This window comes from Carya illinoinensis, chromosome 7 (assembly GCF_018687715.1).
Source record: "Carya illinoinensis cultivar Pawnee chromosome 7, C.illinoinensisPawnee_v1, whole genome shotgun sequence".
Classification (NCBI taxonomy): domain Eukaryota; kingdom Viridiplantae; phylum Streptophyta; class Magnoliopsida; order Fagales; family Juglandaceae; genus Carya; species Carya illinoinensis.
The window spans coordinates 4,573,263-4,594,057 of record NC_056758.1 but is presented as its reverse complement, the minus strand read 5'-3'; the positions used below and the strand labels follow the sequence as shown (position 1 = coordinate 4,594,057).

The 20,795-nt window shown below is 37.8% G+C and overlaps 3 protein-coding genes and 1 non-coding gene across 7 annotated transcripts; 1 reads left to right on the top strand and 3 right to left on the bottom strand.

Annotated features, from left to right (window-relative positions):
- The first annotated feature begins 2,814 nt into the window (after positions 1–2,814).
- On the top strand, positions 2,815–2,888 carry TRNAI-UAU. The gene has a single exon. It is a non-coding gene; the product is annotated as a tRNA-Ile (tRNA).
- A 746-nt stretch (positions 2,889–3,634) lies between these two features.
- LOC122315459 (FACT complex subunit SPT16-like) lies at positions 3,635–8,591 on the bottom strand. Of its 4 annotated transcripts, none has more exons than XM_043131361.1 (3): positions 8,429–8,589; positions 8,201–8,348; positions 3,635–7,358 (listed from the first exon to the last, which is right to left on the bottom strand). In XM_043131361.1, the coding sequence occupies exon 3, from the start codon at positions 7,300–7,302 to the stop codon at positions 4,066–4,068; it is 3,237 nt and encodes a 1,078-aa protein (XP_042987295.1). In that variant the 5' UTR covers positions 7,303–7,358; positions 8,201–8,348; positions 8,429–8,589; the 3' UTR covers positions 3,635–4,065. The 4 variants fall into 4 exon arrangements, with proteins under 4 accessions (XP_042987295.1, XP_042987297.1, XP_042987296.1 ...); XM_043131363.1 differs by having other exon boundaries at positions 3,635–7,371; positions 8,201–8,290; positions 8,429–8,587; XM_043131362.1 differs by having other exon boundaries at positions 8,201–8,290; positions 8,429–8,587.
- A 2,654-nt stretch (positions 8,592–11,245) lies between these two features.
- LOC122315499 (FACT complex subunit SPT16-like) lies at positions 11,246–16,047 on the bottom strand. Its single transcript, XM_043131432.1, has 2 exons — positions 15,894–16,047; positions 11,246–14,776 (listed from the first exon to the last, which is right to left on the bottom strand). The coding sequence occupies exon 2, from the start codon at positions 14,704–14,706 to the stop codon at positions 11,491–11,493; it is 3,216 nt and encodes a 1,071-aa protein (XP_042987366.1). The 5' UTR covers positions 14,707–14,776; positions 15,894–16,047; the 3' UTR covers positions 11,246–11,490.
- Positions 16,048–17,140: 1,093 nt separating this feature from the next.
- Positions 17,141–20,213, bottom strand: LOC122314952 (pentatricopeptide repeat-containing protein At1g11290, chloroplastic-like). Its single transcript, XM_043130607.1, has one exon. It carries the CDS (start codon positions 20,144–20,146, stop codon positions 18,068–18,070), a length of 2,079 nt encoding a protein of 692 aa, XP_042986541.1. The 5' UTR covers positions 20,147–20,213; the 3' UTR covers positions 17,141–18,067.
- Between the last annotated feature and the right edge of the window lie 582 nt (positions 20,214–20,795).

Here is a 20,795-nt window from a genome sequence, read left to right as displayed (position 1 = left end):
GTGGAGTGTAGGACTCTCTTACCTAATAATATCTACAAAAATCAATTCAAGATATTTTTATCCAATAATATCTACAGTTTTGTCCGAAAATATGAAAAAATGTTATTGCGCCATAAGACCTTAAATAACCCTCCGAGTCTAATGGCACAAACCATAATACATTTTGACACTTCTAACTATCTCCAATAATCAAAAACACACTTCTGATACCATAGTAAATAATAACACTAACTATGTAGTTAGACAAAAACCTATACGATTAATGGATTCGTGAAAACTTATGGGGTCTTCACGAGGTTCGTAAAGTTAATAGAAATTTCATAATTGAATTTCTTACAGGCTGTTACAGGTTGGCCCGAACAAAAATTCCTTGGTTCCACTCCGCATGGCCCCTATGTGGAGCATAAATCAAGTTGATACTAGTTAGTAGGGTTACCAATTGCCATATTTAATTTTTACAAGAATGTGTTTATGTTTAAATTGCTTGAACATAGAAGAATTTCTAAATGGTGCTAATTAAGACACTTAAGAGTCTTCTTTTAAAGAGTAATTTAAAGCTGTTTTAATTTCACTTCATCAAGTTCTATGCGCCGCTGTTGCTACCGCGCGCGCGGGCTTTAATTTTAGGCAATTCATATCGCATAAGGACTAAACTTAGCGAAAGAGTTTCGAAACCTAATGATGCTGTATAGTGGAGTGGATGGCCATTATAAATAAATGTAGAGCCTGGCCTGGCCTGTGACAAGGCCTCATGCATGCTTCAAACACTCCCTAAAATGAGGACGTGATGTATTCTGTACAAAATATTAATTAAAGCTTTTCAAGGACATGTCGATGCGTGCAAGGCATGGCATATAATTAATGTAGATCAAGCACATTGACAATGACGTTTCAGGAAAATGATGCTTATGTGTTGAAGTTAGAGAGAGAGAGAGAGAGAGAGAGAGAGAGAACTGTAAAACACAGTCGTGTAATCAAACAAGCACGCAACAATACTAAGATCAGGATATTGATAAATAAATTAGTAATGTAAACTCCAAAAGACAAAACATTCAAGCCCAAATGTGACCGAATGCTTCCTTTCCTACAAGATTTGGGTAACAGCAGCCTGCAGCATGCATTGATCATCAGATGATCAGCCGAAAGCCTAAAACAAACGGAAAAGGAAAACGAAAGAAATAAAGCACTCATGACACAGCAACTAGGACAACCTAATTAAACAACTAATAATAAACGTAGTTAAAACACATGACCCTAACTCTGGAAAACATCGAAGCCGAGCACCAGGCCAGACACCCATGAATCATGAATCATCATGCACCCATGCATGCAGCTCCTCAAAAAAATCCTATGTAAATATCATGGTGGTGAGCCAACTGCTGGTGGTGAGCCAACTCCAATGGAACCATGACCAGTACTAGGGGTAGTACTGGGCAGTGCTGGGACGCAGCTGCCCCCTGGGAAGAGATAACAAAAGGCGCCTGAAGATGACCCTGGCACTGACCCTCCTGTCCCAGTACTTCTACTGCCAGGAGGGCTTGTAAAGAACCCTAGAGGGCTTCCAACCCCACCAAAAAAGGTCTGGGGTTGCTCCAGTACCTTCTCCTGGCTTTTCAGTTGCCTTCCTCCTTCAACCTGATCAGGTGAAAAAACCAGTAGCAGCATGGTGATGATCAGGACCAGCAACACTGTAGTAGTAACTGATCTTTCCATCTTAGCACCCATCTTCCAAGTTACCCTAGAAATGCCCTCACTTTCACAATCTGATGTCTACTAGCTCTCTCCCTGTGATCGCTCAGTTTGTTACAGTGAAGAGAAGGTTAGCCATGTCCAGCCCTTTAAATAGAACAAATCCTTTAATTTGAACATCAGTACTGTTACTCTCTGCTTGACTTGGGCTCTTGGGATTGGAAAAGTAGTTGACGCTACTTCCTTGGTGGAATTTATTTCATACGAGTGTTAGGTTAAAGAGAGTTAATATACACACACACACATACATATATATATATATACACACACACATACATACATACATATTGAGGTGTCTTTGATACATACTTCATATCCGTTTTACAATATTCTTAACAAAAATATATGTTCTAATATAAAAGAACATATGAGTTTTGTACGTAATGTAGCACTTTCAATGACATCGTGTAATGCATGCCTCTTACTAATATGTCGTATATTTATATTATTAAGCCTATAAGCTGCTAGCTAGCTAGCTAGGCTGCATGTATACATTTCTTTTTCATGAGTCATGAATATTACGCCCCTACCAATTAATACACGAGTAATGGTAGAAGTTCCTAATTCTTGATCATGAGATCGAGGGTACGTAATATTCCAGCTGCATGCAGCTGAGCTGGCTGTTGCAAAACATTAAATGTCAGTCAAAAATTGTAATAATATTGGCATCTTTTGCAAAGGGCGTTGGCGCCTTGTTTTAGTTGTTTACAACGATCATTCAATATTTCACCTACCTCACTGTTCAGTTGTTCAAATGGAATTAATATTACAGTAACTGTGAATATATATATATATATATGAGAAATGTTTAGTTTACATACAAATTATCTTATTAAAAAAAAGTTTATATATTGAGGTAGTTTAATATAATTCGTTATATTGAAAATAAAAAAATAAACAATAGTGAAGAGTTAACATATATATGAGTAAAAATTGTGTAGTCATTTTTATATACTCTTTACGCACTTCACCGTATATACATACTATATACATAACTGCTATAATAAAGCATATTGACTGAAACAAAGATACATTTTTACTTTCTTGCAAGCAGATGGAGCCAACGGTCCCGTAGCTCAGTTGGTTAGAGCGTTGGTCTTATGAGCCGAAGGTCGCGGGTTCGAGCCCCGCCGGGACCAGAGGCCACCATATTCTTCATTTTGTTTCTCTTTTTTTGGTTTGGACTTGAAAATGAATTGTTGAAACGTGCATAATTTAGAAACTTAACAAAACAGTTAATTGTTGCAAAGAGCATAAATGCATTATGACATATGCCAGGGCTGGCTTGCTTCTCACAACTGCATGCTGGTGATCTGCAGAGGGACAACAATGGGAGTAAAGAGTAGCAGCAATAACAATAGTATACAGCTCAACAAAGCAGTTAAAAAGTTGCGATGGTGCTCAAAAATGCAGTACAGGCTGGGAAAATAGTTGAGTGGGAGCCGCATTTTAAACTCTACGTACGGGACTGGAAGGAGTCTGCTCCCTCACTCCAGTTAGCTGGGGAGGCCTAAGTACTGGACTAACTTCCTCTCCTGCGTTCGGCACGTTTATATAAAGAAACCCGCAGAGGCAATGGGCAAGAGATCAACAGGATGTATGTTTATTGTTTAAGAAACGAAAAATGATATTTTCAGCCTCAAGTACGCAAGAGTCACATATTATTCTTGAAAAAAACATCAGTAATTATGAAAAACGAACTGTTTTTCTTTGTTGGAATGTGTACTAAAAAGTACTTTCTTTTTTCTTTTCTTTTTTTGAATTGTATAGAGAACTAAAGTCTGTTTTATTTTAAGTTAAATAAAAAAAAAAAATAGCAAATGAAAAGTGGTTATTGAAGTTCAAAATTGTTACATGTTTAAACGACAAATTTTACAAGGGAATGTAAGTGTGACAGCGTGATTCGAGTAAAATTCATTCTTCAAAAATTATACATTAAGAGGTCATTGCTACATTGTATGGAACGATATGCTTCTAACAATGAGTTCAGTAGGGAGCTTCAAGCTGCCAGAAAATTCAACAACCCGATCAAGCACATTCCAAGCACTGAACCTGCATTCTCATTAACTAGCCACAGATTCTATAAATCCCACAAGTAGAAAGGACAATTTCGGTTCGTTCAAGGCCACAAAGGGAAACTAGAACAATTTTAGAACATGTTGGAAACAAAAGGGCCTCTTACACAAACTTGTCCTGCTTCATCTACTGCTGGTGCTGATGATAATGATACTGTATAGCTTACCAAAGAGAGAGATCCTCACTTCAATCCTCCACCAGGATTTCTTTTACAAAGACTGTCCAACAGAGCCCATACATTCACCTTAATTTTGCCCTCTTGGGAAGACTGCCACCACGACTCTTGGGAAGACTACCAACACGATTCCTATTGTCGGGAGCTCGAGCCTTTCCAAAAGCCTTCATCTTCCTTCTTGTTCTCTCCTCCTCACTGTCCGAATCATCCCCTTTCTCCCTATCTGCATAACTTGCTTCCCTTTCCAACTCTTCCCAAGTCTTACCTTTCTCCTCCTCTAACTCTTCTTCAGAGTCTTCTTCTTCATCTTCAGATTCGACTAATGACTCACTGTTATCATCCTCATCATCTGATACTGATTCAGACTGTACATCAGAAGGTTCATATCCTTGGTCTGACTCCGAGTTCTCAGAATCTGAATCGCTGATATCCATATTTAAAAATTCCCAACCACCATCCTCTATAAATTTTTCCGGATCATCAGTGATGGTTTTCAATATAGGACGCCAGTTGAGATTCAATCTGCTCTCGTAATACTTAAGGTCAGTCGTATCTAGCCACTCCTTGATGCCATCTAGAGATGTCGAAGGGATCGAATCAATCCGAAAAACATCCCGCTTGAAATCCTTGAACACAATAGTCATATCAAAATTCTTCTGCCCAAGACCAACTCTCTCAAGGTTAACAATCTCAATTTCATTTAGAGTTATTACCACAAAAGGTGTCTCTATCAGCTCAACGAGGCAGCTTGAAGTAGGGACAATGAAAGCCGAGGCCTTATGGGGTACCCCATTAAAGCCAAGCTCTCTCAAGGGCTGGTCAAACTCAAGGTCAAGTGCTTTGAATTGGGGTTGGCCCCAAAGATCATGTACTCTGTTCACAAAGTTCTGAAAGTCCATATTGATTTTATTTTTTCGATCCCTCTCACGTTGCTCTTCCTCGATCTCATCCGGGTCATAGGCAGATCTCTTTCCACCACCTAGTGTCTGGACCACATCCATAACCTCAACATAAAATTGCACATCCTTGGTCTTCTTGTTTCCCACCATTATGTGATTGTGCAGATGGAAGTGTAGCACGGTTATCATTTCTTTCTCTGCTGGCTGAAAAAATGCATGTTTGATGTTTCGGAACATAACATCAACACGTTCATCGGGCCTTGAAGTGGAATACCGGAAACCATTTGCATGGCCTTCTAGTGAGCCGGTCAACTTTCTTCCACGACCACCAAATGGAGGACGAATCCACAGATCAGACAATCTTATGGGCTTGAATTTAGCTCCTGAAACTTGCAGCTTTTCTTGTGTCACTAAGGTGGCCCTTTCAGCTCTTTCAGACTCCCTGGAGGCAACCTGTCTGCGAAGGGTTTTGATCAGCTGTACTGCTTCACTGATATGTCTTGGGTCCTTGGAGCGGAATGAAACTTCCTTCAGATAGATTGACCCTTGAAACTTCACAGAATTTGCATCATGAGGACTGAAAGGGGTGCCAGGTACATTGAAGATTATCCGGATGTAGCAGTTTCTGTTACTATCCTGCTGGCTTGACACACTCTTCAATGTGGCAACATGGAAAGGAACCATGCTTCCATAAATAGGCAATAAGATGGCTTCATTCTTCTGATCAATTTGAATCATCAAATCTCTCAGCGGGGGCAGATCATTGACATTCTTATAAGCAATCAAATCACCTATAGTCTTCCCAGCACCGCGATTATCAGTCGCAGCAGAACCTCCACCAGCAAGTCTCCTGGCAGTTTCTTCGTTTTTCTGGCGGGCAAGTTCTGCCTGGTGCTGCCTTCGAAGCTCTTCCTTTGACATCTCCTGGTTGTCTGACCTAAGTGTGGCCTTAGATAAGGTAGTCCCACCACCTTTAGCCTCAGATTTAATTTTGGGCCCCTCATCCTCTTCCTCATCATCCTCGTTAAATGAGTAAGCAACATCCTTCACAGCTTTAGAGCTTGATACAGTAACTACCTCTGGGACCTCTTCACCAACAATAACTGTATCAGCTAGCAAGACTGAGAATTTGTGTGTCTTTGCATTGTTGGTCTCTGCCTGCAAGTTATGGAATCCAAGCGACACATTGAAAACCATGCCAGGTTTTAGAACCCGATCATTCTTTGCATTAAGACTAAGTCCCGACTCACGAAACTCAAGGCCAATTCCAGTTCCTGCAGTTTTTGTCAAGTTTGCAGCCAATTCCGGAGCATCCTTCTCAACTACTGAGAGCGCAGCTAGATATGGAGCACTGGTCTTGTTCCCAGATCTCAAAGTACTGATTGCTGCTTCTTGTGCCTTAAGAAGAACCTCATAAGCCTTGCTCTGTGAGGTATTGGCATCGATCAGAAAAGTTCTAGCAACATTTGAGCAGTAGCTGTTGTATCGAGATCCAATTGCACATATAATCACACTTGTTGAATCATAGTAGAGGTTCTCATCGTTGCTTGAAGCACTTGGTTTCAGATCAAAATCACCTCCGCTCTGAAAAATTGGAGGATAACAAATATCCACATTCTCTGCCTTCAGCTTTACTTTAATTCTTGCTGGTTCCAATATGGCCTTCTCTGTGTCATCCATTAATGAAGAATGTGAAACCTTTTTTTCCTCATCAATAATCTTTTCAAGCTTTGGCACTACAAAACTCCTCATCACTGATGATGTTAAGAATGCAGCTTTCTTTATATTTGTAAGCTCAATGTTGTCTTTGACAGCAAACAAAACTGAGAACCCATTTGTTATATCACTTAGCTCAAAATTAGCGTTCTTCAACCTTTCAGCCCAAGTCTCCAAAAGCTTTCCTTCGGGAATCTCTCTTGCTATGTGTCCAATGACAGGAGCATCATGCTGGTTGGTGTTCGACTGAGCATTGACAGCTTTAAATATACTATCCATTAGTCCAGCTCCATCATCATTCTTGGGCTTAACATGCACCACAACATCTGCACCAACAGCCTCTTTGGCAGACATTTTCACAACATCAAGGAGAGATGCCTTTTTCTGGCTACACAAGAAATGGATCTGTTTCTTCATGAAAACCATAATTGTTTCTGGGAACTCATAACCAAACAACCAGATGTTCAAAGCCGAGGATTTCAGGTACCGTAGATCCTCAGATGTCGGAGGCGTTGCTATGGTTAGAGCATCTGAAGCACCCCATAAATCACTATTATGTTCATTCCAATGCGCATACAACATTTTTATCCGCTTACTGAAATTTTCCAAATTGATGGCATACGGATTGGTGGCCCCCGATGCCTTGCCAGTTGCAATTTTGGCATTTCCATTCCGGTGTTGGGCCATTGAGAAGATCTTAGATATAGATCTCTAATTCTTTACAAGACAGCCCGTAGGTCATTCTGATCAACATAACTGTTAGAAATAATATATAATTACTTTGATAAGTAGAAATAATTAATAATTATCATTTTCTCCGTTCTCTCCATATATTGCAATGTTAACCTGTGAACTTCTTAGCTTCATGCCATATATCTTTTTAAAGAAACCACGTGGCACATAACAAGATCAGCAAGAGTTAATATTTAAGTAACTGTTCTTGAGTAACTAGGCCTTAAATTATAGGACCTACGTGGAAATTATAGTTAAGGAGAAGTGTGGAAAAAAAAAATCCAAACTTGACCAAGAACAAATTAATCAAAACATTTAAATATTCGTGTTATATATATATATAAGTAAGTACCAAATGAGAAAATATATGTGCTCAAGACCTTTATTAGATTTATCTACATGCAGAGAATATAAACATGGAAGAAAGGAATTGGGATTTTCTATATGCCCGCAACGGAACACTAAGTGCCATCACACTTTCAAGGGCCACCCGGTTCTCTCAAAAGGCAACAACATTTAAACATTCAGTGCAAAATAATCACATAAAATTGAATCACAGAATCTGAATATTTGAATTTAATTTATTTATAAATATACTGAAAAATCAGAGCAAAAAAAAATCTAGGGTTTTCATTTAATCAGAGGATTGTCACAAAAAATGTTCAAAAGAAAAAAAATGCAAATATGTTCATTTAATCTCCCAACCAAAGCAAAAAATTCTTAATCAGAGCACATCGTGACCACTAGATTTTCAAACACTATCACTCAAATTTCAAATAGTTAGGATTTTAAGCTCATGGGTTTTTTTTTTTTTTTTAATGCTTGCAATTTAGGGTTGGAAATGGAGGCTTACCTGCAGTGTGCAAGGGTTCCAAGTTCAGACTTCCGATGGTCCGATGGAGGTTTCAAACATCCCAAAAGAAAACACAAATTCTCCTTCAGGCTGCTTCCAAACGAGACAAGAAAGAGAATGTGCAGAATCCGGAAAAGATGAGGGTTTGCTGCCGGAATATTGAGAGTGATATAAATCGACAAAGACACAGAACGAGAAAAACAGAGAAATTAAATTACCGGAACGTACATAGAGCTCAGAGAGAGAGAAACAGAGAGGAGCGGCGGATTGAGAAGAAGAAACCGAACGATGGATTGGGTAAAGGGATTGAATCGATACAACGAGAAATTGCGATTAAGCCATACAGACTAATTATTACTACTCATTGTCAAGAATAGTATTGCTCCCCTCCTATCATATCCTACAGTATTTATAGAATTATTTTTTTTCTAAAAACAATATATATATATTATATTCTATTATTCCTTGAATTTATTATATATTTACTTATCTTATAATTTTAAAATTCATTATTTTAAAAAATAAGAGTTCATTTTAAAACAACAGAAAAATAATATATAATAAAAAATTCACTTGTCATATTCTTTTAAGTATTTTACTAAGGTAATTGGCTATGTCATTTTTTAATATAAAATAATTATTTTAACTAATCACATCAGTAAAATACATAAAGAATATGAAAAAGTAATTGAATATAATTAAACTCAAATTTTATTTACAATCATTTTTACGTATTCTTATATAATATTCCTCGTAGTAAAACGCTATCACATCCTTATTCATAATAATCTAATGATTAGTTTTTCATAAAATCATACATGAATTCAACTAAGCAAAACCTTTTTATTCAACTAAATTGTTTTTTTGTTTTTCACTTTTTATTTTCAAACCCTAGTGTTTTAAGTTGGGTGGACTATTTTTTGAGCTAATAAATGGGACTTCACTTACAAATAATGTTATATAATCATGAAATGCATAAGCGTTGCATAATGTTTTTGAAAAATAATAGAATATACTGTTAAGAAATTAATTTTTTTCACGTGGATCTTGTATTTACTCACTTATTTTTAAAATAATTATACCATATATAGTTGCACACTTCACAGTTATAAATATAACTTATGAGTATTAATCCTCCCAAGCCCCATCAAGTGAGATTTGTCAAGAAGTTGTGGTGTTATAATCACTATTAGGACAAAGATATAAGGACAATGTTAGGGTGACTACTAAATGTGTTTATCGATGAGTTGTTTTTTTCTTTAATCATTTTTTAAACAACCTTAACTATTAATAAAAAAAAAACAAAAAATATATATATAAAAATTCACTAATAATCACTTATTTAACCATTAAGTAAAAATAAAAAATAAATAAATAAAAATAAAAAATTTTTAAAGGACACATTTAGCCGTGGACATATTTGATAGTCATAATATCATTTTCCTTTAAATTATATTTCAAAAGAATTAATTAAAGTTACAATTGAAGCTCTCTAAAACTAAGCTAATTGGTTTAACATAATAATTAAACATCATGAATCATATATATGATGATGTTTCAAAGTATTATGTCCTTTCGGGGATTGGAAACAGATTTATGAATGGAATCACGTACGATTGTTTAATATATATAAGAGATCATGAATCATGAGTTCATATATATATATCATTACAATAGAAACAATGTATAATTAAGATTTATTAAGATATAAATTAAAGATACGCGCCGCCACAGATCACGCTGCTTCTGTAATCAAACTTATTATGTAATTAAAGACAAAATCATGATGAGTACGTACGTACGTACGTAGTGCTAGCTAGCTATCTTTTGCATGCATGTTGCTTTGAAAGCTCGCAAATTAAAGCCTGGCTTCAAAATACTAATGTACTACTATAAATGATCAACATGATCGATCTGAATAGGGAGGAGTAGTACTACAAAGACCATGGTTTATCCTGATTCGGCCGCCATGCATGAGACTAGCTAGCTAGGTTAATTTATATGAAACTTGATCGTCCAAAAAGCTACCGAAAGCTACTTGATTCTTTCTACTGAAATGAGTTATATATACGTCATGAGGTACGTACGTACTGTCAATATTATCAAAGCAAGCTGGCCGTGAGCTTGCAAAAATATATTATTGTTGATCATCATCATGTAATTTCTCCTATTTTTTAGTTAGATTAATGCATTGCCAGTTGACATCTTTTACATATATATATGGGGGATCGAGAGAATAGCATGCATTAGCAAGTACTGTTCAAACTTAACACGAAATATAATGGCTGTACATTAATATATATATATATATATTATATAGAAGTTTTGTGTATGCATGTATTTGATATATATATATATAGCAGAAGCATTCTGAGAATGGAAATTATTAGCGACGCGCATGATTTCAAATATTGAAAGCGAGCAAGCCTTCATCTATTGTTCTCAAGTGAACCTATCACAGCATGAATCTCTTCCAATAGACCATTTTTCCGAAGCAAATCCTCTTATAAATTTCTTGTCCTGTTTATGGTAGGTGTTTGGACCTTGGAGAGAGAAACCTATGGCTTTTGCAGGAAATCTGCTAAACTACACTAGGGGAAAAAAATTAAAGGTGCTTCTATTTCTTTGAATGGGAGCAAAATTTAAACTCTGTTCCATCACTACACGAGCAAGAGTCGACCAAAGAACGAAAAACACACAGAAAGAATGTACCTAAGCATCAAGTTCTCTCGGCCACAATGCTTGCTACACTTGATACCCATAAACAAAGTGCGGCGTAATGACAGACACACACTCTTTGCACACAACTATATTTTAAAATAGAGACATTTTAGTAAAATAATGATATTTTTATCATCCCAGCAAATCATTCCTTTTAAGGCCCATGTGGAAGGATGCCAAATAAACAATACGAGGTCCTTGGTGTACATGCATTGCTGCGTTGTATGAAACGGTATGGTCATAGGAATAAGTTGAGAAAGGAGCTTCTATCTACCAGAAAATTCAGTAACCCAATCCAGCATATTCCAAGCTACTGAACCGGCGTTCAAATAATTTATCGAGCCACAAATTCTATTAGTCTCAGAAGTAGAAAGGACAATAAGGGTTCGTAAAGGGCACAAAGGAAAACTACAGACTCCATAAAACAAGTTGGAAACAAAAGTCACTCCTACAGAGTTGTCCTACTTCATCTACTAATGGTGCTGATGAAATTGTACAGCTTACAAAAGAGGCATATCCTGTCTCTCCAGTCCACCTGGGCTACATAAGGCTCCCATCAGCCCTCGCATTCACCTTAATTTTGCTCTCTTGGGAAGGCTGCCACCATGACTCCTCTTCTCGGGAGCCCGAGCCTTTCCAAAAGCTTTCATCTTCCTTCTTGACCTCTCCTCCTCACTGTCTGAGTCATCCCCTTTCTCCCTGTCTGCATTGGTTGCTTCCCTCTCCAACTCCTCCCATGTCTTTCCTTTCTCCTCCTCCGAGTCTTCTTCAGAGACTTCTTCCTCATCATCATCAGATTCAACCAATGACTCGCTGCTATCATCCTCCTCATCTGATATTGATTCAGACTGTACGTCAGAAGGTTCATATCCTTGGTCTGACTCCGAGTTCTCAGAATCTGAATCACTGATATCCATATTTAAAAATTCCCATCCACCATCCTCGATGAATTTTTCCGGATCATCAGTGATAGTTTTCAATATAGGACGCCAGTTGAGATTCAATCTGCTTTCATAATATTTTAGGTCAGTGGTGTCTAGCCACTCCTTGATGCCATCTAGCGAAGTTGAAGGGATAGAATCGATACGAAAAACATCCCGCTTAAAGTCCTTGAACACAATAGTCATATCAAAATTCTTCTGCCCAAGACCAACCCTCTCCAGGTTAACAATCTCAATCTCATTAAGAGTTATTACCACAAATGGTGTCTCAATCAGCTCAACAAGGCAGCTCGAAGTAGGGACAATGAAAGTAGAGGCCTTGTGGGGTACTCCATGGAAGCCAAGCTCTCTCAAGGGCTGATCAAACTCAAGGTCAAGCGCTTTGAATTGCGGTTGACCCCACAAATCATGTACTCGGTTCACAAAGTTCTGGAAGTCCATATTGATTTTATTTTTTCGATCCCTCTCACGCTGCTCTTCTTCGATCTCATCTGGGTCATAGGCAGATCGCCTACTACCACCAAGCGTCTGGACCACATCCATCACCTCAACATAAAATTGCACATCCTTCGTCTTCTTGTTTCCCACCATAATGTGATTGTGCAGATGAAAGTGTAGCACAGTTATCATCTCTTTCTCTGCCGGCTGGAAAAATGCATGTTTGATGTTTCTGTACATAACGTCCACACGTTCATCAGGCCTTGAAGTGGAATACCGGAATCCATTCGTGTGGGCTTCTAGTGAGCCAGTCAGCTTTCTTCCACGACCACCAAATGGAGGACGGATCCACAGATCAGACAACCTTATCGGCTTGAATTTAGCTCCTGAAACTTGCAGCTTTTCTTGTGTCACTAAGGTGGCCCTTTCAGCTCTTTCAGACTCCCTGGAGGCAACCTGTCTGCGAAGGGTTTTGATCAGCTGTACTGCTTCACTGATATGTCTCGGGTCCTTGGAGCGGAATGAGACCTCCTTCAGATAGATTGACCCTTGAAACTTCACAGAATTTGCATCATGAGGACTGAAAGGGGTGCCAGGTACATTGAAGATTATCCGGATGTAGCAGTTTCTGTTACTATCCTGCTGGCTCGACACACTCTTCAATGTGGCAACATGGAAAGGAACCATGCTTCCATAAATAGGTAATAAGATAGCTTCATTCTTCTGATCAATTTGAATCATCAAATCTCTCACAGGGGGCAAATCATTGACATTCTTATAAGCTATCAAATCACCTATTGTCCTCCCAGCTCCACGATTATCAGTTGCCACAGAACCTCCACCAGCAAGCCTCCTGGCAGTTTCTTCATTTTTTTGGAGGGCAAGTTCTGCCTGGTGCTGCCTCCGAAGCTCCTCCTTTGACATCTCCTGGTTGTCTGACCTAAGTGTCGCTTTTGCCAGTGTTGCTATACTACCTTTAGCCTCTGTTTTGATTTTTGGCCCCTCATCTTCTTCCTCATCATCCTCATTGAAAGAATACGCTACATCCTTCACAGCTTTGGAACTTGATATAGTAACAATCTCTGGGACCTCTTCACCAACAATAACTGTATCAGCTAGCAACACCGAGAATTTCTGAGTTTTTGGGTTGTTGGTCTCAGCCTGCAAGTTATGGAATCCAAGTGACACGTTAAAAACCATGCCTGGTTTTAGTATTCGATCATTCTTAGCATTAAGACTAAGACCCGACTCACGAAACTCGAGGCCAATTCCAGTCCCTGCAGTTTTAGTCATGCTCGCAGCCAATTCGGGGGCATCCTTCTCAACTACTGAGAGAGCAGCAAGATATGCAGCACTGGCCTTGCTTCCAGATTTCAAAGCACTAATTGCTGCTTCTTGTGCCTTGAGAATAACCTCATAAGCCTTGCTCTGTGAGGCATTGGCATCGATCAGAAAAGTTCTAGCAACATTTGAGCAATAGCTGTTATATCGAGATCCAATTGCACATATAATCACACTATTCGAATCATAGTAAAGGTTCTCATCGTTGCTTGAAGCACTCGGTTTCAGATCAAAATCACCTCCGCTTTGAAAAATTGGAGGGTAACAAATATCAACATTCTCTGCCTTCAGCTTGACCTTAATTCTTGCAGGTTCCAATATGGCCTTCTCTGTATCATCCATTAATGAAGCATGTGAAACCTTCTTTTCCTCATCAATAATCTTTTCAAGTTTTGGGACTACAAAACTCCTCATCACTGATGAAGTCAAGAATGCAGCTTTCTTTACATTTGTTAACTCAACATTGTCTTTGACAGCAAACAAATTTGAGAACCCGTTAGTTATATCACTTAGCTCTAAATTTGCATTCTTCAACTTTTCAGCCCATGTTTCCAAAAGCTTTCCTTCAGGAGCCTCTCTTGCAATGTGTCCAATGACAGGAGCATCATGACCCTTGGAGTTCAACTGAGCATTGACAGCTTGAAATATTCTATCCATTAGTCCAGCTCCATCATCATTTTTGGGCTTAACGTGTAGCACTACCTCAGCACCAACAGCCTCTTTGGCAGACATTTTCACAACATCAAGAAGAGACGCCTTTTTCTGGCTACACAAGAAATGAATCTGCTTTTTCATGAAGACCATGATTGTTTCCGGGAACTCATAACCAAACAACCAAATGTTCAGAGCCGAGGATTTCAGGTACCGTAGATCTTCAGAAGTCGGAGGCGTTGCTATGGCCAGAGCATCTGAAGCACCCCATAAATCACTATTATGTTCATTCCAATGGGAATACAACATTTTTAACCGCTTACTGAAGTTTTCCAGATTGATGGAGTATGGATTTGTGGCTCCCGATGCCTTGCCAATGGGAATTTTGGCATTGCCATTCCGATGTTCAGCCATTGAGAACTTTTTAGATATGGACCTTCAGTTCTTGATGAGAAAGCCAGTATAGCATTCTGATCAGCATAAACTGTAAGAAATAATAAATAATTATCAGTTGTCTACATTTTTTCTAAGTAAGAAGATCTTTATTACTAATCGCAAGAGGCGCAACCCAAGTACACAGGTTTTATCTGTCTTATCCTTTCACAGCATATATTGTGGATTTTCTTAATAAGTAAAAGTAAAACTTTATTAATAGAAAAATGCATAGCCCAAGTACACAGGAAGATACCCAGAATACGCCTAATTACCACTAAGCACTAATGATGGATACAAGGAAATTATGAAAGCAGTCCCCATTACAAATAATGACCGAAGCCCAGGCATATATTGCAGATTAACCTGAAAACTTGTCTAATTAGCTTCATGGTATCTATCACATCAAGTAAACCAAATGGTGGGTAGATAGATGAGCAAGAATAAATATTAAATTATTAACTTACTACCGTCACAAGCACTTTAACCGAGCAGGTACAGACACACAACACGTATCATAGTACACATCAGTTGTGAATCCTTTGTGAACAAGTATAGTAATTTCACATAGAAAATTAGTGGTAAATAATAAAAACTGATAAACATATGATAGGATCTAAATCTATAACTTTGACAGTTTAGATCAAGATGAAAGACTCTTTGTACACCCTACACGTATTTATGGAGAGCACCCATATAAAACAATTTCTAAATGTTAACTGCCTCATTTAGGACAGAAGTGATAATATTTTATATGTAGCTATTTATGGGCCACGAGGCGGGTAGGTTCTCAGTCTCAGGCTCTTACTTCCACAGTCTTGGATGTCACTCTAAAGTCCGAGCTACCATCCCAATTTCATAAAAGAAAGAAACAAAGGGCTATCCAAAAAATTCAGCAACTCAGCAATTTAGGGTTTCATTAAAAAAAGAGGGTCTTTATTTAATCAGACCATAATCACGAAAAAAAAAATTGTTCAAAAGACGACACAAACATTTTTATTTCATAATGAAACCAAAGCACAAAATATTTTTCATCAAAGCATATCGTTGTGGCCAGTACAGTTTCGAACACTATCATTAAAAAACAAATACGCCTGTAAATCTAGGGTTTCGAAATGGAGAGTAATTTACAGTGTGCGAGGCAGATAAAATGAGAGAAATCACATTACCTGGCGTCGACGACAGCGACGGCACAGCGTCGAGACGCAGAGAGAAGGGACTTGAGTGCAGCGACGGATTGAGAGAAAAGGGATTGAGAGACAGAAAACTGAGAAGAGAGGAGGAAATAGGGGAATCATTCGAGAGGGCCAGACGGGGGGGTTTAAAAACCTAACTGAATTAACCTAAACGGTGCCGTTTGCTTAGTTATTTATATTCAAAGTTTGCTTTTTTTTCAAAAAAAGAAAAATGTTAAAATGCAAAAAAATTGTTTAAATTTGAATAATCTTAAATACAGTCTAAATGACAAGTACTCATTTTGATAAAGGTTAGATCTGTTGTTAAAAAATATTTTTGTGCACATAAAATTTTTATTTTTTTAAAAAAATGTGTGAGTCTTATCTATTCTATGACTATAAATATTATTTTTTTTTTAATTTTCACAATCTACAGATAACATAGTTTTCAATTTTTGTAACATTAATATCTTTAAAAAAAAAAAAAAAAACTCAACTAAATACTTTCATCAATATTTTGTTAAAAAAACTAGTGAGAAGATTGAGGTGTGGCCTTTGAACGTGTCATATTATGCCATATGTCATACTACTTAGCCGGCACGTGCAAACAATATGAAATTTAAACCAATCAAAGATTGACACGTGACATGCTAATAATATGTGGCAATCAACGGAAGAGTGACGAGCATACTTACTTTTGAGTTTTTGCCTCATAGGTATCAGAAAGTTAAAAGAATAATCTCGATTTTTTTAACCATAAAAACTTAAATGCTGATTTGCAATTAATCGCATTTTTGCAATTATCTCATCTCAAAGCCAAAATGACCTTTGATCCATTTTTTGTTTGAAGGTCTTGAAGATTGTTAGAACTAAGCAAATGTATGCCAATTCCATAGTTGAACAACCAAACTCCTTCAAAGTCGAAGGAAGAAGGGCGTTTGATGAGTACAAAGCCCAAGACATCCTCATAGAACCTGACGGAGTTGCTCATAGACTTGCAAATGAACGAAAGGAAGAAGATAAGCCTCACAAAGATGATGGGGAAAATGAAAATGAAAGTGGAAACGAAAACGCATCTTTTGTTATTTTGAATGAAATGAGCCGTTTAATTTATTCACGCAGACAACGACTGCACAGCGGTTATCCCATCTGACTGCAAGAAGAGTTTTCCGACTAAGTATTATGTTACATTTCAAGAGTTTAATGAATTGATGGCATATGATCCGAAAATCTGATGAAAATTAAATATCAAAATATACGCATGCAATTACCTTCTCATTCAATGAATGCAAAAGATTTTTTTTTTTTATCAGTAATATCATAAAGCGATTTTAAACTATTCTTAAAAGCCATGTGTTATATTTTTCCTTTTTTTTTTCTAATCGGAAGAAATGCCTTCATTGATCTCCCTTTTGCATGAGTAACACCGTTGTGGCTGAGGCATTTGAATAGCAGTTTAATTTCATCCATCAAGGTCCTAAGACAAGAAAAGTTGGAAGGTCGTGAGATGAGTGTGGCAACAGTTACCAATGAATCGCATTCAAGAATGACGGTTGATGTCCCCTACTGGCATATCATTTCCAGTTCGCATAAGGCTACTAGAGCCTCAATATCTTCCACATCCTCGACAGCATTTCTGTTCCTGCTCAATGCCATCATTACATTGCCTTATGTCGTCTCCAAGAACAGCCCCAATTCCAGCCCTTGAAAAATTGATAGTCCTATTCACAAAATCGTCTTTATGCAATCAGAACTTTTGTTCAGTTGACCTTTCTACAGCCCTGAAGCATCGTGGTAGCCCTATCTGTACCTTAGTATCCCAGGATCTTCCTTCACAAATACATGCATTCCGACTATGCAAAATACCCCAGGCCACAGTGAAAACAATAAACGGGCATTATGACTAGAAGAACTTTTCTGCACATCCCATATTAGCGACTCCCACAAAGTCTGTGAAGCCAACTTTGCAATGTCACCGTACACAGTTGGTGCGTGTAAGCCTATCCTAAGCTATTGGTCATGTAAAGCCAAGGAGGTAAGACGGGTTTCTCCACACTGACATATTTATTGGTCATGCTTGTTTGAATCCTTACCTGGTCATAGTTCGCAGCATTTCTCCTCCAGTAAAAAGCACAAATATGTTGGCAATAGAATGAGACCATAACACATCACCAATAATCCCCACAAGAGCATGTTCCTTTGTTAAAATGGTGGAATCTGTGAGCATCTCTCACTATGATATCCCTTCCCGTAACCTTAGATATAAACTTTGCAGCAGTATGACAATCCCCACAAACCCTAAGATTCTTTCTAATTCTAATGGTACTAGATGACCCTGTATTCAGTAGCCCAAAAACAATTGCCAACTTCTCACTATGCGCATATAATAGCTTCTCCTTCATCTCTTCCTCCACATCATGCAATACAAAGTTCAGATCAGGTGTATACCCTGCCAGTCGAATCCTATGCATCACTTTCTCCAATTCAGAATAGATCAAACTAGTTTGTGGATGTGACTGATCCCCAGCAACAAATGTATAGATCTTGTTCTTAATCTCTATAATTGTGTGGCCAGCAATTTTTCTCAACCCTCTTTGTTTCATAAGAGCTCTAATCCTATTAGCTTTGTTCCTTTTGCCTGATGACACATAAATGTTAGACAATAGAACGTACCGACCAGGGTTATCTGAATCTAACCGAAATAAAGATTTTGCAGCGACTTCAGCGAGTTCTACATTTAAATGAATTCTACATGCTCCAAGCAATGCTCCCCAGACACCAGCATCTGGCCACGTAGGCATTCTCTCAATAAAATCATGAGCTTCATTCAGCCGACCAGCTCGACCCAACATGTCAACCATACATGCATAATGCTCAGATCTTGGTGTAACGTTAAAATCTCTACTCATGGAATTGAAGCACTCCCATCCTTCCACAAGCAACCCGCCATGACTGCAGGCAGACAACACCGATAGAAATGCAATATGGTCAGGCTTTATTGTGTCCTTCATCTGATCAAATAGGTAGAGCGCTTCTCTGCCATGGCCATGTGCTCCATATCCTGAAATTAAGGTACTCCATGATATTATATTTCTTTCCCGCCTGTTATCAAAAATTTTCCTAGCATATAACAAATGTCCACATTTAACATAGAGGTCAACTAGAGCAGTTTCAACTGATATTTGGTTTTCAAGAAATCTCCGAGTAATGAACCCATGAATGAAGCGTGCTTGCTGGAAAGAAGCTAAATTTGAACAAGCATGAATCACACTCAAAAGGCTCACGGAATCAAGAGGGATTCTTTCCAATACCATCTGTTTAAAAAGCTCTAAGGCTGTAAGAGGCAAATCAGTTTGCACATAAGCTTCAATCATGGCTGCCCAAGACATCAAATCCTTCTCAACGATTCCATCAAAGAATCTTCGAGCGATGTCAATTCTCCCACATCGCGCATACATCCCCATTGCTGCATTTCGGACAGGCCGATCCACGTCAACTCCATTATCTATCACAATTCTACAGACATCATCAGCATCGTTTTCTCTGTGTACACAGGACATCACATTTAAGATAAGAGCCCTGTTTGGTCTGATTCCCTCATCCAACATTCGCGAGAACAACGATAACCCTTCCTCATATTGCCCGTTCTGTGCACATGCACCAATCATTGAACTCCAAGAGACTATATTTCTTTCAGCAATTTTATCGAACACTAGCCGAGAGATATCAAGACGCTCACACTTGCCATACATGGTAACGAGTGAATTACCAACGACGACATCTAAATCATACCCAGATTCTATCAGGTTACCATGAACTATAACCCCAAACTCAAGATCCCTAACACATCCACATGCCTTGAGAATGAAAGGGTACGTAAAATTGTCGGGTTGAATGCCCCGTAGTAGCATTTTTCTGTACAGAAGCATGGAACGGTTATATAATCCATTGTCGACGAAGCCACGGAGCATTACATTCCAGAGGAAGACATCCGACGATTGGGTCGTAGAGAAGAGGGAGTAGGCATGAGACATGGAGCCTAGAGAGGCGTATTGAGAAATGAGGTTGGTGGAGAAGAAGAGGTTTGAGTGAAGATATGATCTGAGCATTGAAGCGTGGACGGATTTCAAAGATTGGATGGTTCTGCATTGCTTGATCAATGAAACGCATGTATCCGGCTCGATTGGTCCGAGAAGAAACTTGATTTCACGTGAATTGGCCACCAACTTCATAAGACGAGCCTCCATAGAGTTGCAGACTAATGAGAGTGTAGAAAATGTTCCTTCAGAAAAAAATTGACCAAAGTAAAGTGTGGGAAAAAAAAAAAATACAAACTTGACCAAGAACAAATTAATCACGATTCACAACATTTAATCACATGAAATTGAATCAGAGAATCTAAATATTTGAATGTAATTTATTCATAAATATCCTGAAAAAAATCAGAGCAAAAAAAAAAATTGTAGGATTTTCATTTAATCAGAGGATTATCACAAAAAAATGTTCCAAAAAAAAAAATTGCAAACATGTTCATTTAGGAGAGATTTGGAGAGTGAGATGAGATGAAAATTTTGTAAATAGTAATAAGATAGCTTATGAATAGTAGTATGATAGTTTGGATTAAGTATTTTTTTTATTTTAAGAAATGAGATAGAAAAGTTGAATAAAAAATATTATAAAGTTAAAAAATTGTAAGAATATAGTTTTATGGTATTATTTTTATTTAGAGATTTGAAAATGTTGGATTTATTTTTTATTTTTTATTTAAAAGTTTGAAAAAAGTGTAATGATTAATTTGAAAATTTTATATTTGAATTATATTTAAGAATAAAATCAAATGAGATAAGATCAAATGAAAATTTTATGTCTCATCTGAGACCCCAAACCTGCTTAATC